The following is an 18,013-nucleotide window of genomic DNA, read 5'->3' on the forward strand; positions in this document are numbered from 1 at the left end:
AAGCAGTATTTTTAGTCTAAACTGGCTTAAGCTAAGAAATGTACTTTTGACTTTACTTCTTTTAGATATACTGTGAATAATGAGAATAAGGAGGTACCATGACTTTCTTTTCTCGTTTAGAGCTAACTAAAAAATTCAGTTTTGCATTCTGGATTGGATTGAACACTTTGAATTTCAACAGTGGATGGCAATGGGCTGGGGGCAGTCCTTTCAGATATTTAAACTGGGCTCCAGGTAAGAACTATTTTATAATATTTGAATGGATTCTGATAAGAAACCAACTAAAAACTACCCCAGCTGCTTTTATTTCAGGGAAGTCCATGCTGATTTTCAAAAGCCAAAGACCTAACACTTTATTTTTATAGTGCACTTTCAAATTACAAAGTTCACTGTGGACATCAGTTATAGCTGGTTCTTTTATTTTCTCATATAAGCAAAGAGCTTGTTTATGAATGGAGAGTCTTTTTTGGAGTGATGTATAACCCTGCAGATCAGAGATCAGAATTTTTCCATAACATCTTATCCAAGAGTATAAATTTAAATCAAGCCTTCCAAAAGTAGCAAAGTGTTTAGGAAATAGTGGCACTATGCTGTCTGGTCAAATTCTAAATATTATTGAGAGCCAGCTCATAATTCCTCAACACTACATGCAAAGCAGCACTGGGCCACCTGTAAGAATAGAGACAAGGGTGGACTTGTGATGCTCCTCACACGGGGGTAGAAAGATCACCCAGAGAGGAGGAGAAGCAGCCCAGAGCTGGTGGCAGAGGTGTGGGTGGTGGGTGTGGGATTTGCCACTGCCAGGGCAGTGAGGACTGCAATTTGGCCAATACCCAGTTATGTTCATGTTTTGAAAACTCTAAGTTTTCAAAAATTCTCTATCAGGCAATTTCCTCTGCTGCTTATAGATGTTCATTCACACCACAACAGAAAAAAAGAAAAACTTTTATAGGAAAGTAGAACTGGAACTTCTTGAGATATACTGGAGATATATCATTTAAAGGTGAATATTTTTAGTTAGGAAGTTTTTGAAACAGAATAGAGGCCTAGTTTCCACTGTTCTGTCTATGAGCACCAGGATATAATGAAAAGATCTAGAAAGTTCCCAATATTATCCTATGATGAAATCAAGATAGAGTCATTCATCTCACTCAGTGTACATACTCCACTCTCAAAACATAGACCAAAAACAGCATCCTGCAAACTACAACAGCAGTTATCTTGTGGGGGATGGCTTCTTCATATCAAGCACAGAAAAAATCAGAATAACCTCATGTTTCTACTGATCTTTTTGTTGATCTTTTTGTTTATATTTTTTGTGAGATACTATTTTCTCTCCTACTCAAAGGAAATCCTTTCTCAGCCCCTGGGAAAATCTGTGGGGTGATGAATCCTAGACAGAACGCTAAATGGGAAAACCAAGCATGTAACCAGAGACTTGGCTACATCTGTAAAAAGAGAAAGTTCAGTTCAAAACCTGACAGTATACCCAAGGGTAAGTTAGTCAAATAAAAAGGAAGATTTTTCTCTAACTTCCAGAAAGAGCAATCTATAAACACCTGCAAGACACAAAGGTACGCAACATTTTTTTTTCAACCTCTCGTTATGTATTAATCATCCATTGGAGAATATTATTATTTTGTTCCTTCAATCTATCATTCATTTTAGTGAAACTGATAGAAGTTGCTCTGTCACAGTAACCAGTGTCAACAATCATAAATACAGTAGGAATTTTATGCTTCTCATTTGCTTCAAATTAGCAATTACCATTATTCCAATATTTATGTAAAAAATTTCCTCAACAGCAGTGTGTTACTCGATGAGTTCATACGCACAGAGCAGGAGGAGCAGCAGTATTCATGCAGGCTGCATTTCATCCGTGGGCCATGGCTTCAATGACACCACCTTGTGTCTATGGACATGCCCCATGCAGGAGGGATCTACCAGAGGCTGTCATCTGGGAATGTTATAAAAACTACTCTTATAGCAGGAAGAAAACAGAGCTTTGGTCTCTCTTTCCTCCCAGAGTATAATTTTAAGTTGCATCTCTGACATAATGTGGGTAGTTTTCAGTGATGCTCTACTTAAGATACGAAGACTTATCATTCTTATCACTCTATTTGCATATTGAGCATACTGTGCCTTAATGACATTTGTTTTTCATTTGAATGTATTTGCATTTCTAACTGCAGCTTTATGTTTATTCATATAGTACTACTTGTAAAAAGTGCTAGAGAGACCTCATTCTAGTGTTCTTTATTTTTCTCTTCATGAAATTATGCCGAAAATGTGTGCTTTTATTTTAGAGGAACTGAGACTTATTAAATGCACAGATGGTTGGTGGCCGTATGCAGGTTACTGTTACAGCATTCAAAGAAAACCCAAAACGTGGAAGGATGCTCTGACTTCATGTAAGAGGCAAGATGGAGATTTGGCAAGTGTCCACAACATCGCTGAGTACAGCTTCCTAGTGTCACAGCTTGATAACAGTGAGTACGCATGTAGTTTCTTTGCCCCGTCTGTAATAAAAAAGCTGGGCTTCATTAAATATTAATGTTTTCTCTGAAATGTCACAAGCTGAAGGCCATATCTAACCTGTGTTCTGGTTGCTGCAGTTACGTAAACAATGATATATATTTATCAAGATATAATCTACATTTTAAAACATTTTAAAGCAGGAAAAGAAAAAAAAATATTCCTAACAGAGACATGTAAAAACCTCCAATAATCACAGTATTTGTTCCTTTTTGCTATGTTAATTGGTTCAGAAATGAGCTCCAAATCTAAAAGAAATTTAACTTCTTGCTGAAGTTAACCTCTTGATATATCTTCTTCCAAGAAAATAAAATTTTTGATTTTCCTTGGATCTGTAGCAACCATGTGCTGGACTTGGTGACCACCACTGGTTGGCCATTACAGACCCTCTCATGCTCCCCTGTTAAAGACATGTTTTGACAAATGTCTTGATGGCTTGTGTTCAGTATGATCTCCTGACTGGCAGGACACACACAGCCACTCCCTGCTCCAAGTATTTTGTTTTACCAAGTCATAGGCACTCAGAAAATTTGCAAAAATCTTCTGCCAGTCATAAAAAGCCATATGTTTATTTATTTCAGAATTCTTGGATGGCATCTGAGGCCAAGATACATACACTCTTACAGATCTGAACAGAAACCAGAGCTTTTGTTGAAGCACAAAATCAGCTGTCGCGTACCACATCCCACCTTCTATCAGTCACTGTTTTTTATGGGTTTAGAAGTATTCATGGTATTGCATAGCAGACCATAAGCAAACCTGTCTCTTTTCATGTTTCAGAGCCAACAGAAGAGCTATGGCTGGGTCTGAATGACCTGAAGGCTCACTTCTATTTTGAGTGGAGCGATGGGACTCGTGTGACATTCACCAAATGGCAGCGCAGACATCCCACCTACATGAGTGGTCTAGAGAACTGTGTTGTTATGAAGGGGCAGGTATAACTATGCAGTCATTGTGTAGAAATGCAAGCTAATAACTGCCTCAAACTGAAGTCACTTGTCCCTACATACTTGTTCAGGAAACTTTTTATATCTTAGCTTAAAATAATTTTCCCGATAAATTTGGCATCAGCCAGATGAGACTTCAGAGTACAGTGGAGATCAGAAACAGAAAGGCATTATTTTCCTCGGGCTACTTTTTGAAATTTCTTACCTGGTACAAAGCCAGGTTCAGAAGTTTTACGTTAGCCTTATTCTGCTGGCTGCAGCAATGAAAAAGGTTGTAGCTCTGGAGAGGGAGGAGAATGATCAAGTAATATGTTATGCTATCATAGATGCTATTGGCATACCTTGTCTTCCAGTCTGATAGACCATTAAGTTCCTCAGTGTCATTTCATTAAGGCATGAAGACCTGGCATTAGGGCATGGTTCTTCAGCTGTAATGTGAGTTACATCTATCTGCCAAATAATCTAACCTAAAACCCTATAGTGTTTCTCACAGCTTGTCTGTCAGACTTTATTTTCATGCCACATGTGGTTGTTTGGCTTATTAGATACATGGACACACAAGTACCCACATACGCGCACACACACAAAGGCACACACAAAAAGTGTCATGAACTTTAAAAAATAAATAAATTGAAAATGCACAACTGATATGCTGTAGAACATTATTAATGTTTGTCACTATTAGGCACCAAAAGAATTGACCCTAAACCAGATTTTATGGAAAAAAAAAAAAAAGCTTTATATTCAATTTTATTTTTTACATAATTCTATTTTTAAAAGAAAGCAGTCATTTTCAGAGTCTCTTCCTTGATGAATGAAATAATAGGTTTTACTGTCACACACTTAGATATGCATTATTTCAGTTTCATTGATCTCTTGTCCATAAGTATAGTGAAATAATGCCTCTGTAAATGCAGATCTATCAGGCCCAGATGAGATATATCTTTACAAATCCTTTCATGAAACAGATAGTTATAATAGGCAATAATGCTGAGACTTCAAGATGTAATTTATTTCCTTCTTTCATCTCAAAATATCCTCAAATGAATGTTAAACCATTCCTCAAATATATATATATATTTTTAAATAAATCTCCATTGACAATTCTACAGTCTTCTTATGTAATACATTTCAGTGAGCCTTGTAGTGAAGAAGGAGGGAAGTAGCAGTTTTCTTATGTTTATGAATGCCAATATTTTTACATGTATTTCTTTTTCCTGCTATTCCAGGATGGATACTGGGCAACTGATGTTTGTGATAAGCAACTTGGTTACATCTGTAAAAAGAAGCCTTCACCACAATCTCTTGAAAAAGAGATGATCATAGACCCAGGCTGCCAAAAAGTATATGTTCTCTCACAAATAATTTATGTTGGGAAAAATGAACAGGAATTAATTTACTTGTTGTTTCTTCTTTTAGAGTCTTTACATTTGTATGTATCTTCTCCTCTTGAGGAAACAGTCTTTTCCCATAAGCAAATTACTAATATATGTGCATACTTCATTTGTACTCTGAAAATACTACAGAATGTCAAGATTCATTTATGTATATATTAATACTTTTCTTTCACTTCCAGGTGACCCACCTTGTAACAAAATCACATATATCTTTGAAATAATTTCATTACTATTCTCTCTACTTATGCTTGTAGCCAAACATGCAAAATTACCAAAAGGCACTTTGTCCCTTCTTTCAGATCTACTATTTACAGTCCCCATAGCAAAATCTTTACAATAAGAACTACAAAAGAAATAAAATATTTTAAAATATAAGATTAGCTTTTCCATACCATGTTACTACTGATGGACTACTTAGTTGGCCTTTCAGTGATATCAGAAGGTTATTTTTTCCAAACTAGTATTTTTTCCAAAATTCACGTTTTATTAAATCTATACCAACCAGCATAGATCTCTCTAACAACAGGAAAAAGCATGGGTGTTTGGGTGATATTCCTTCTTTCCACCCTCCCTACAAACAAGCACCATCTGGAATCCTCTTGGCTCAGAAAGTTTCCTTACACATTCCTCTAAGGGTGCTAGGGGCAGCTTTGGGGAGCTGTGCTTATAGCTGAATTAATTTCAGAATCAGAATATTTTTGCACTTCATTATGTCAGATCCTGTAGCTCTGGAAGACTTGGCTGCAGCTCCCTCTGAATGAAACACTGGTTTATTATGGTGAGGTTTGCATAATCTCAACCTTACAAAATACTGGAATATGATAGCAGAGGCAAAATTTTCTTCGAAAATTTGAAGAGATGAAGAGTAATATCATGATGTCATCCTTTAAATAAAAAGGTCTTTGAAGGAGCAAACAAAAACAAAACAAGGCTTTTTTTTTTTTTTTTTTTTTTTTTAATCAACAGAATTGCCTAGTGTTATCTTGTTTTTAAGCCTATCTGCAACAAACTAAACATCAAATATTTACATACAAAATAGTGGAGATAATTTCTATACTGAAGTTTAATTCAATTTCAAATTAAGAACCTCATGTTTTTCACAGGGTTGGAAAAGATATGGTTCTCACTGCTATTTGGTGGGTTCTGACCTTGTAACGTTCTCAGATGCAAATAAGAAATGTGAACAAAGTAAAGCCTATCTAGCCACAGTGGAAACCAGGTAGGAAAAATACCTTTCTTTCTACTTCCAAGTTAGTACTTCTGATGAAAAAAAAAAAAAAAAAAAAAAAAAGCATATTTTAGAAAGCTTTTCAAACCATTTCAATAACAGTTTTCAAAAATAATCAGCTACATAAAATTATCTATGTAGTAAAAAAAAAAAAAAGACATTTTAGGGCATTTTATTTAACTAACTAAAACAATTTTCAGATTTTGAGGGTTCTTGAGTTCCATTATCTCTTAATTTTCAATTCCTAATTAAAGAAACCTCTATTTTATTTTTGCTTTTCTGTTGAAAAGTGGTTACTACTATTTTCCTTTATTTACTGATGAATGTTATCTGATTATTGGAAATCTTTAAAAATATTCCCTAAAATACCACTTAAGCCAAATTTTGAACAAATATAAGAATGCTTTCTGTACATTCCTTCCATAGCCAGAATGTGTCATCTCATGTATCTATATCTCAAATGGTCTTTGCAGGCTTCATGGTCTCTGAGGAAGATGAGTGCTTTGAGAGACAATGTGTAGCAAAGCTAACAGTGGTTTGGTCCTGACTTGCTGGTAGATTTGAGGCATCACAAAGTCTTGGACAATAGCAGCATACAATTTTAAACTGATGTGAGCTGTGATTTGTGATGTTTCACAGAATCAGATGGAGAGGAAAGAAGATACCTTTGCCTAAAGAGGAAAAGGTGTCTTTCACTAAATATTTCTGACTACACTTAAGAGCTTGCTGAGGTGTTGCTTGAACTTCATTAAGGACCAGTTTTCTTGGGGCTGTGCTGGCATGGTAGAGATACATCTATTTGTATCAGATTTATATTGCAAATAGTATTTTGTGTTTGAATATTGTTTTCCATTTCAGAAATGAGCAAGCCTTTCTGATTAGCCTGACTGGTCTGAGGTCTGAAAAATATTTCTGGATCGGTCTCTCTGACACAGAAGAACAAGGGACTTTCAGGTGGACCAGTGGTGAAGCTCCTCTCTTCACACACTGGAACTCAGCAATGCCAGGTAAGCTCTGCATGGGTCTTCTTTTTTTTCAACGTTTTAAACACCTGTTTACAGCAACTCATCAAATTGAGAAAAATGACTATGAGCTGAGTATTTGACCCACAAGGTGCCTGTGTGAGAAATGGACAGCAAATGTCCTGCTCTACTGCATTTCAGCAGAGCATATGACTGGAAACCGTTGCTTTCTCTGTAGCTAGTTATGTTTCAAGAAAGTCTTGCTGTAGTTCATATCACCTTTTCTGAAATTGAATTACTCTGATATTGAGAATCACAAAGTAATTGACAGTCCATTTGCTGTAAATGTAAATAAAATCAAGTGCTATTTGTCCTGTGATTTGCCTGGGGTTGGCAAGATGAGGAATATTTGTATCCTAAATCCATTTTTGGGAAAGGTGGGTCTCTGAGACATACTGACCCTTATCTCAGCTGTGGCAGGAGATACTCAGAATAATTTTATATCCAGGATGGCTTTTAATCTGCATCTTCCTTTTCACAGTTTCATATGAATAAAAACAAATATCCATTTTCTTATAAAGCAATTAAACTTTGGTTTCATTCATTTCTTTTCTATATCACAAAGGAAAAGAACAAGGCTGTGTTGCCATGGGAACTGGAACGAATGCTGGATTATGGGATGTCATTAGCTGCCAGGAGAGAGCAAATTTTCTTTGCAAGCAGTGGGCAGCAGGAGTTCCTCCCCCTGCTCCTCCTGCACAGGTGCCTGCAGCTGCCTGTGCTGAGGGCTGGGATGGAGCCTCCCAGGGAGACTCGTGCTACAAGGTCAGCGTGCGTCTCCTTCCCTGCAAGCCTGAGCACGGGGGAGCCTAGGGGTCAGTGCCCTGCTCATCCTGATGTGCAGGGACCCAGTGCTGGGACATTTTTGGAGAATTATCTTCTCCTTGGAAGAGGAAAACTAACCCGTGAGACATAGCCATCAAAAATAACAAAACTCAACAACAAAAAGCTTGCTACAATGAAAATAGAGAGCTAAAAATGTGTTTTATTTTATTTAAATAACAGGTGAGAACCTCACTCCATTTGTTTATGTCCAAGAATTTTGGACTTCAAACAAATGTATCTCAAGAGCTGTCAGTGTCACTTGCCTATGACATTATTTTCTAAGAGAAAACTTATGGGAGCCTGGTCCTTCAACAACCTTTTATCAGAGCATGTGATACTTTTAGATCCAGACTTAGTTTGCCATTGGTGACACATCAGCAAGTAAAAATTCTGTGCATTCCTTTCATTCCTTTGTTTTAGCAAAAAATGCCTAGAAATGCTCTCTCTCTCTCTTTTTTTTTTTTTTTTTTTTTTTTTTTAAGAAAAAAGCAAAAGCAAAATAGTACAAGGAAAGGTTAATAATCTGAAACATTGCTTTTCCAGATCTTTACATAAGTTTCTTCTCACTTTCTCTCTTGAGACTCTCCGCCTGTTCGAAGGACAGAAATGATTTTAGCTCTGTATTTAAATGTCTCTCAACTTTTATGTCACACCCAGTTAATTACTGTTACTCACATTATTGATTTTGCCATTTACCAAATTGCTGCTTTCTCAAAAATGCCAAGCATACAATTCCTTACTTCATGAATGTGTGTACTTCACATCAGGAAGCAGAGCTATATGTATGCTTGCACAATAGAAAAATCTCTTCCTCACCCTGTAACAGCACCTTGTATTATAACTCACTGTTCATGCTATGTTTTCTGTTCTGTTCTAACATATTGAACTACCCACCACCTTCAATTTCTCAATAATTTCCTCCTTTCTACTGCACAATGCTAAGACTGGACTCTTCTATTTTTCTTTGAGCCTTTCAGTGGTCAAAGTTCCAATTAAGTGATAAATTATTGTGACAACTTTTGTTCTCCCTAGTCTCCTACACTACTCTTCCCTTACTATTTTAAAATAGAGGAAAGTAAGAAAAAAATACAGTCTACATTACTAACATTTAATATTATAGGTCTTGACAGATGTTATGTTGCCTTACTCAAGAATAAAGAGATGCTGAAGTGGTACTGATCTTAATTACATAGTTAATTATATGTTATATTATATTTAGTAATTTATTATCACATTTTTTCTCAACAGTTTTTTGTGAGGGAGAGAAACCTAAAGAAGTCTTGGTTTGAAGCTGAAGAATTCTGTAGAGAAATAGGAGGAAATCTGGTCACAATCAATTCAAGAAAAGAGCAAACTTTAATAAGGCAGTTAGCATTGTGAGTACTTGCACAACATTTCATTTTCATGTTAGTGCTAAATAAGAATTCTATCAAAATGTATTGGGAACTGGACAAGCGAGTAAATAAAAACAAGCAATTTTTAAAAGAAAATGGAAAGATATAATTTGGAAATATCATAATGAATTATATTTTCAAAAAATATGTATATTTCAACCTGAATATTTCAAATATTTCATTTTTTGATATTTCTGAAATTTTCATAAGTTTTTCATCAGTGGCTTTCTCGAAATTTGCTCAAGCGTGTACATGTTAGCCCTCTTCCAAAAGGGAGGCATTAAATGGTTTGGCTCCAATTGTGCCTTTTTTTTTTTTAATGACTATGATTCATATTTTAAGACACACATTCAAAAACCAAACCAAAACTAAACTAAACAAAACAAAAAACAAACCTTGAGCTAATATGTAACATAAACTGAAATGCAAGGATTAATGTGGAAATCTTCAGACTATAAGCTGAAGACTTAAATCAAACAAACAAGAATTCGTCTTCATTCTTTTATATAAATGCTGTAAATGCCACATTACACACAATATAGAAATTATAGCATTTTTCCCCCCAAATCAGACCACTGCTCTTTGATCGCATTTCATATTTAATATTAAGACATCTCAATGATAAATAATATATAGGTATTTAAACAAAAAACTGTGTTTCACATAGTGGTGAATTCAGGTGTAATTTCTAAAATTTTTCAAATAGATTTAAAACTATTATATAGCAAAGTGTTCATGATCTCATCCATTTTCATTTTATTATTTTTTAATATTGTGAAGAAAATAGCATATTTTTCTTCGTCTGCTAAAGCTCTTTGATTTAGCCTATTAAAATTTTGGGAAGGGAAAATTTCCTGCTATATAGTGAGTGAGATAGGAACCTATTGTATCTGATTCATAAATATGAGGAGATAAACAACAGAAACTTTTAAATAAACTTCAATTGAAGTGTCAAGAAGGAAATCAGAGAAGTTGAAAAATATATATATTTTTTATTTTTTTCATTCATATCATATTACATCTCTCTATTCGTGCTTTACTTTTACTAAAACCTTTCCTGTGAACTCCTGCTACAAGCAAGAACTATGCTTCTGACTCAAGGATGGGAGCCCAGACTAGTGCTATGCCACTCCACTTGCATAATTCAAAATAAATTCAAATAAATTCAAATTAAATTCGAGTGCAACATGCCTTGTCTCAAGAAAGTACACTTGGAAAGGGTGCAGTGAGCCTGGCTATGGGCCAACAATGAACAAGCAGCTCCCAATTCAGATATGACAGAAAAGTGTATGATTTCATGCTTTTTAGCACTTATACCATAGCTCCTTTTTCTACACTCATGCATTGATATTGTATGATTTCTTTAGGGATAAAGGAGTGCACGTGCAGGGATTCTGGATGGGTTTGTTTCTCTTAAATCCTGATGAAGGATTTGCTTGGATTGATGGCTCTCCTGTAAGTACTTATTTGCTGAAGGTTAATTGCCCTTCTGACTTTTAGAATATATAGATTTTCATGTTTTTATGCTTTTCTTCCAATCTCTAAAATTTTGGCAGGTGCAGGGCAGCACTTAACACATCAGCTGAAGAGCTGCAGTGCTTAGTGATGGCACTATCTTAGCACTATCTTAGCACTCTAACGGAAGCACAAAGCTCTGTATTGTCATTCCTGGTGCCATGTTATACCCCATCTTCCACAGTACAAGCTCCTAGATCTTTGCTGCATCGCAGACTAGGAAGTGCTGTGTGACAGACAGTACAGAAAAATCAGCTTGCCATCTCTTACAAAGCTAGATAAACATGACTTTCTCCATCTATCTATTTTTCCTCCACGAAAAACATGCTTTACCATAAAGTGAAATTTTTCCACCTTCTCTGGGGAGCAAGGGGTAAAGTGAGCTGATCGGCATGACTTCCACAGCCCTCTGAACTCCTTTTAATCCCATAAAAGAGGTGCTTGGGATGATGAAACCCTGAAATTGTGTGATGATGACAAACACAGTCACTTCCACACAGTTTGAAACACATGGTAATTGAGATGTATTTCCCACACAGGTAATTTATGAGAACTGGGATCAAGATGAACCCAACAACCATGAAGAAATTGAACATTGTGCTATGTTTAATAGATCACCCCAAATGCGCTGGAATGACTTGTACTGTGAACACTTACTTAATTGGATTTGTGAAACAAAAAAAGGTATGATTAGTTCACTATTTAAATGGAGTGATAAGCACAAGTTCAAAGGCAAATTGTATGGATTTCAACCAATTGAAAGGAAGAAATATATTTGGTATTTTTCATTTGCATGTTAGAGTAGTGAATGCAACACAAAAGGAGAGGAATGAACTGAGCTATTTCAATTGTACTCAGATGCAGGAAGATATCCCTCTTACTTTATCTCTGGCTTTATCTCTTCCTGTCACAAGTTGAATAAATTTGCAAGACAAAGATACTTATCTCTTTAGCAAGGATTTCTCTGCTTTTATCTCCTCCCTCAATTTCTATCTGCTCTGGGTTTACCCAGGAGACCTAAAGATGGAAGGGACTAAGAGTTCCCTGTACAAAAGATAAAAAAAGCTTTGGTTCCTGTTGTGAAACTAACAATGGGAACCAAACAGAGGGAGATGTTGCTATAGGAACCAGCAACTCTGAAAAGCTGATCAAAACCAGAAGCTAGCGTAGCCTTGAGGGACTCCTAGAACCACCTTAAAAGCTCCCTAAAATTAAAAGAAAGCTGACTTCACAAAGGGAATGAGTAGGAGGCATGATAGTGTGGGCAACGGAGAAGGAGCTGCACAAACAGAACTGGGTATACCTCATATACTTCTGCCAACAAACAGCTATCCTTAAACAGTGAAAAATTACTTACTGAGTAATTGAAAAATTACTTATGCAAACAGGAAGAATCACTGTTCCCTTGTGGGTAGATTAGTCTTGCAAATACACCACCAAACCCCTGACTTCTGTGCACCAGCCTGGAGCAGCACATTCTGTGCAGCCCTTTCTGGCATGCTGGGCATGCTGCTTCATACAGATGTGGCTTTCTGCTCTTGATGGGATTACTCAGGGGGAGTTCAGAAAATATGACAGAGAGACTCTGATCAGTTTATCTTGACCCTAGATGATCTTTCAGAAGTTAAAAATAAATAAATACTTAAATTAGACCTTGTTATTGTGAGTCTAGATTAGACGATAATACCCATGAGAGGGGAGAAACTCAGCCGTTAATTCTCATTTTTCAGCGCTTAACCCCATTGTTTGACCTGGTGTGCCTTGAGATCCATGCATAACATTGTTCACTAAATGTCTTACCATACTGCTTTTGAAAGAAGGAGTTGCACTGAGCATATTTTTCATAAATTATTCACTGTTGGTCACTCCCACAGCATTGCAAATGGCAGCAGGCAAAAGGCAGCACAACTGGAGCTAAGTCCAACAGAGTCAGTCACCAGCCACTCATGTTGGTGGGTGCTGCCTGTACAACCACTGTCTGCACCAGCAGCAACAGTTCACCTTTAGCAAGGCTGCTCACCTGGAAACCTTGTGGTTTCCAGAATTTTCCAGCTGCTTCTCAAGGAGTTAAAAACAAAGAACAACAACAAAGAAAAAAAAAAACTCATGTTATGACCATTCTATTAAAGTCTCTTAGATGGTATGACATTCATGAAGACAAATTTTTTGTCGAGATGAGAACAAGGGTACATATACAACAAATTATTTTTTTTTTCCTTTTTGAAAAACAAGGACAGTTATAGTTAATTAGGATTAAAAAATAAAATCCAAACTAGGTGAACAATGTAAATTCACTATGAATATATTTGAATAAACCTAGTACTATTCTTCATTATCTGCTTAAGGAGAAAATATTTAGAAATTTCCAACAGATTATTATTATTATTATTATTATTATTTTGCTTCACTCTCATGTAAACTGTTCTTGTTCTTTCTTTAATAATGTGTTCCTCTATATCAAAGCTCAAAAGAAATGAAGAAGGCTAATAACTGAATGAGTAGAAATGGTGTTTGTGAAGACAAACAAACAAACAAACAAACAAACAAAAACAACAGGCATCCTAGCAGAGCTACCTTTGAGGAGCTACAGCTAGCCATGGGTATAGCATCAGCTTCATTGCTTCCTCCTGGTCTGTACTGTAATGAGGAAGTGGGATATATACTTCCTCTCCATACATCACCTGGCTCTCTCCAGGACTCTCTTAAAAACAAACTTGCCAAGTAAAAGGGAAGCCATCAGGATAGTAGGAATATATCTAGACAGTGGAAAATATGTGTGGTGTTAAGAAAATTATGCTCTCAGTACTTGTGAGTAGTTGACTATTTGATAGGTAAGCTTGAGAGTTGAATAGATGGATTATGATGTCTGGTACTTGTTCCGTGATTGTAAAGAAATATCAATAGCATAATAGGCTTAAAATATAAAATACATTTTCAAATGGATGTAAGTTTCATCTACAAAGTGTTTGCTGCATATCCTGACTTATTTAATATAGTGTTTTTGGAGATACCTATGTACGCATTAAACATATGTGTTTTTCACTCGCTAAATGTTTCTAAATTATCATTTAATTTAATATGGTGGTATATGCCCTAAAATTTTGAGAAGTTTGTTAAATAATTCATATTTGTATTTTCTTTCTCTGTTAATAAAATAATATTTTTTTGTTATTGTTATTATTAATAGACTATTGCTCATTATGATGTTTTATTTTACAGGTACACTGCTAAAACCTGAACCAAACTACAAGCTACAAGGTAGGATTTTTTCCTCTTTCAAAAGAAGACTCTTTACAAACCAGATGAGAATGTAATGTATATGCTTCTTTATCTTCCAGAATATCAAGCCACTGATGATGGATGGATTATACATGAGGATAAACAGTATTATTTCAGCAAAGAACATGTCCCTATGGAACAAGCACGGAGAATTTGCCAGAAGAACTTTGCCGATCTTATTGTCATTGAGAATGAAAGAAAAAGACAATTTATATGGAAATATGTAAGCACTGTGTCTATTAAATATTTCATATATCATATATTAATTATTTATTTATATTTATGTCCTAATTATTAGTTCAGAATAATGAGTGTGGGCACTTTTGAACCCATGATCAATTTCACTCTGTTTTACAAGTAAGCAATTTGATAAGATTATATTGCTCATGGATTTGTCCCTTGGATTTGTTTTTTTCTTCTCAGCATCCAATACAAAACAGTAATTTGCACCACACATGCTCAGGCAATTCATAGGCAGCATGACTTATACTGCAGCCTTCCTGTAGGGAAAAGGTCAGTGGCCACTAATGCTGACTTTTAACAGAAGAGCAGCTTAAAAAATAAAGAGAATGGTCTAGCTGTTTAGCTAGGCTAAAATCCTGAGCTACTGCCCTACATTACTTATTTGGTATATTTTTTCAGGACCTGTCAAGAACTAACATTAGGTAAGTAGAGAAAAAATGCATGTGAATGTTAAAGGAGTAGCAAAGGGCAGATCAGGGCCAGGTTGCTTATCTCTTCTAAGACATGTAGCCTACAGAGCAGTTACTATTATTTTCCTGTCCACTGGGTTCCTCCCTCCAGGATCTGTTTCTCTGTAGCCTTCTTGCAGTTCAGGTCTGAACCTACAACATTCTTGCCTGACACTCAAATAATGTAAAAAACAAGCAAGCAAACAAAGAAACAAGGAAAGCATAACTGTGGAACTGTTTAGTGATTAAATTGCTTTTGTTTTAGATTAAGACAAAAGAGATGGCAATATTTCTCGGAGTGGAATCATTTTTCATTGGCTTAGTTGTCAGCTTTGATCATAAGTTCAGGTGAGTAAAGGAAGAACATTAAAGATAGTAATGTACAACAATGATGGCAATTTCATGTCAGTCTGTGGAGGTATTTGTGTGTGCTTTCATCTTACAAGTTAATAATTCTTACGCATTTATCCTCTAGATAGATTTCAGAAGTTTGAGATTAGAAGTACTAAGCTTTCCTACATTTAAGCAAATAATCTTATTTATTTATTTATTTATTTACATCTGGGAGAAAAAATCCAATAGTATTTCATGGGTAAGGGTCATTTCATTTGATGTCTTACACTGAGAGATCTGAATTAAAGACCCAAGCAACCCTTCATAAGTAGTGAGGACAAGCAGCTAAGTTTAGGATGATGTTCACCTAGTTCACTTTAGACATCCACTTTAAGATGAGATTAACTCTGATTTAGGCCTCTAATGGCTATGTAGAAGCTCCAGAGGTTTAGACATAAGCATTTAACCATATGAATCCCACTTATTGATAAATAAATCCCGAGTTATGTGAGCCTGAAGCATGAGCAATATCTCACCCAAAAGCTTTCTGAAATTTCTGGCAGAGAACCTGTTTTAGCCTTCTACAAATAGATTTATTTCTGGAGGATGCTTTTCTGGAATGAAAGAGAAATTCAAACTCTGGTGTTACAGTCTCATCCAGACTGTAAGAAGCTGTTGAGTATGACATTGTTTATCTAGCCTTTGACAAAATGGGACACTGATGGGACTTGAATGTGATAATACTAAATAGGTGAGAGGCCGTAATATTTGCTGTGGAACTGTCCTTTCAGTTTTAGAGCCTTTGCCCTCTAGTCACTATTGATACCTTGATACCTTGCTTAGCCCATTTGCTGAAGAGACCTCATATCTCTAAATGGCTGCTGGAGATATCTGCCCTGCAACCACTCTACCTTTTTTTCTTTCAGCTGGCTGGATAAGACTCCAGTGGACTATGTTGCCTGGGCTCCAAATGAACCCAATTTTGCAAATAATGATGAAAACTGTGTGATAATGTCAAAAGATTTTGGTGAGTAAAATAGCAAAGTGAAACACTTGGTTGAGCATCTTGAGGAGATAATGGTATCAAAAGCTAATATGTTTGCCACGTACTTAAATCTGCAGCTCCCCACATAGCTGAACAGCAGAGACAGTTTTTCATAACAAGTACATTGAGGTTAAAATCATGCCTTCACTATTGGAAGACAAACACACTGCAGTGGAAGGAGGATTGTATTTGGGCTAATAGTGTATGTGGCAACTGTTTCGCCTACCTCTGGAAGGTTTCATTTGTGCTTTATGAATATTGTCTGTGTTATCCTCTGTAATGGTGGTACAAGAGTTTCCATGAGTGTTTCTATGTATTTCATTTATTTACAGGCTTTTGGAAGGATATAAACTGTGCTTTGAAAAATGCCTTCATTTGTGAAAGGCACAATTCAGCTTACTCAGGACTTGCTCCTACTGTACTTCTGCCTTTGGGAGGATGTCCTGAAACTTGGCTTTTGTTTCATAATAAGGTGAAGTAACAAATCTCAGTAGCTCTTAGCAGATTTGCTATAGGTAGAGAAAACAATTATCCCTTTTATCTCACTATATAAATGCTCTTCTTTTATACAACAGTCTTTTATGTGGTATTCTAAAAGTGAATTTTCATGTTTTTAAATCCGTATGTAAATCTCAAAAAAGTGAACTTGAATATTTTGTTATAATTTGGACCAGATTATCTTGAAGGTCTATGAAAAACATCTGTTCCTGGAATGGATTGTGGGAGTTGCTCATTTCTATTCTATGAAATATTAAGGTGTCCACGTTGTTACCTTCACAGAATTATTAAGATTGGAAATATCTCCAAGATCATCTGGTCCAACCATCCCCCTACTACCAATGTCATCTCCTAAACTGCGTCCCTAAGCGCCACGTCCAACCTTTCCTTAAACACCCCCAGGAATGGTGACTCCACCACCTCCCTGGGCAACCCATAAACTTTCGCAGTTTCTATATTTTTTTTCCTGTTTATATTAGATGTACTGTACAGAATTACTGTTCCATTATCCCAATGTATAATTGTAACCCCCTTTATATGAGTGACACTGAACTGAAAATATGAACACACTTTCCATACATAATCAGTTACCACATTTCATCTTAAGTTGAGTAACACAAGCAGCAATTAAAGTTAAATTAAAAGTAAAAAACAAGCAAACATTGTTTTCCAATAAGTCGAGCATAAGTATACTTGGACACATAGACACTAGAAAAACAAAACAAACAATAAAACAAAACTAAAAATCACTCCCACAATGCAATCAATAGGAAAAGGATTATTTTTTCTTTCAAAGGAGGAAAAGAAAAAGGTAGAAGCAGCATGTCAGTTAAAAATACGTCCCTCAGAACATACGCAACTATGGAAAAAAAATGTACACCAGTATTAATAAAAAAAATATGTGATACTAATATACTGTACAAAACAGCAGTTCTCAATGCTGCTTCATTCATGTTTAATGCTAACCTAAGCACAGGGTTTAGTAATGTCTGTGGCATACAATTGAAAGAACTTGATCTGAGAGTTACCTGTCCCAAGTAATAGTCTCAATCCAGCAATAGTTTGTCCTTCAAAAACTTTACTTTTCAGCAATGTGACCCCAAACCTCTATCTTGATTATCTGCTAAATGTTTCAGTAGCTTTGGGAGGTTGAGAGCTCTGCATGTAAAATTCTGTTATTAGCTCTGTCTCCTTCTTGCTGGCTGAGTGGATTGGCATTTCAGCAGCTCCAAAAATTGCTGCTCTTTGCATGCAGGGACTGGAACTGAATTAATCAAATCAAATTTAATTCGCTTTGACACCT

General features: G+C 35.9%; 1 protein-coding gene across 1 annotated transcript in view; it reads left to right on the plus strand.

Annotated features, from left to right (window-relative positions):
• The window catches only part of LOC106015064 (macrophage mannose receptor 1), a 36,932-nt gene that overhangs the window by 3,555 nt on the left and 15,364 nt on the right, over positions 1-18,013 (plus strand). Inside the window, exons 4-19 of the mRNA XM_027450681.3 lie at positions 121-234; positions 1,349-1,495; positions 2,307-2,489; positions 3,316-3,470; positions 4,712-4,825; positions 5,983-6,098; positions 6,966-7,114; positions 7,695-7,894; positions 9,203-9,330; positions 10,716-10,803; positions 11,403-11,547; positions 14,083-14,121; positions 14,202-14,365; positions 15,100-15,182; positions 16,094-16,194; positions 16,545-16,684. Of these exons, the coding sequence (XP_027306482.2) occupies positions 121-234; positions 1,349-1,495; positions 2,307-2,489; positions 3,316-3,470; positions 4,712-4,825; positions 5,983-6,098; positions 6,966-7,114; positions 7,695-7,894; positions 9,203-9,330; positions 10,716-10,803; positions 11,403-11,547; positions 14,083-14,121; positions 14,202-14,365; positions 15,100-15,182; positions 16,094-16,194; positions 16,545-16,684 (2,066 nt within the window). The remainder of the gene's footprint in view (positions 1-120; positions 235-1,348; positions 1,496-2,306; positions 2,490-3,315; positions 3,471-4,711; positions 4,826-5,982; positions 6,099-6,965; positions 7,115-7,694; positions 7,895-9,202; positions 9,331-10,715; positions 10,804-11,402; positions 11,548-14,082; positions 14,122-14,201; positions 14,366-15,099; positions 15,183-16,093; positions 16,195-16,544; positions 16,685-18,013) is intronic.

This window comes from Anas platyrhynchos, chromosome 2 (assembly GCF_047663525.1).
Source record: "Anas platyrhynchos isolate ZD024472 breed Pekin duck chromosome 2, IASCAAS_PekinDuck_T2T, whole genome shotgun sequence".
In the NCBI taxonomy this organism is placed as follows: Eukaryota; Metazoa; Chordata; class Aves; order Anseriformes; family Anatidae; genus Anas; species Anas platyrhynchos.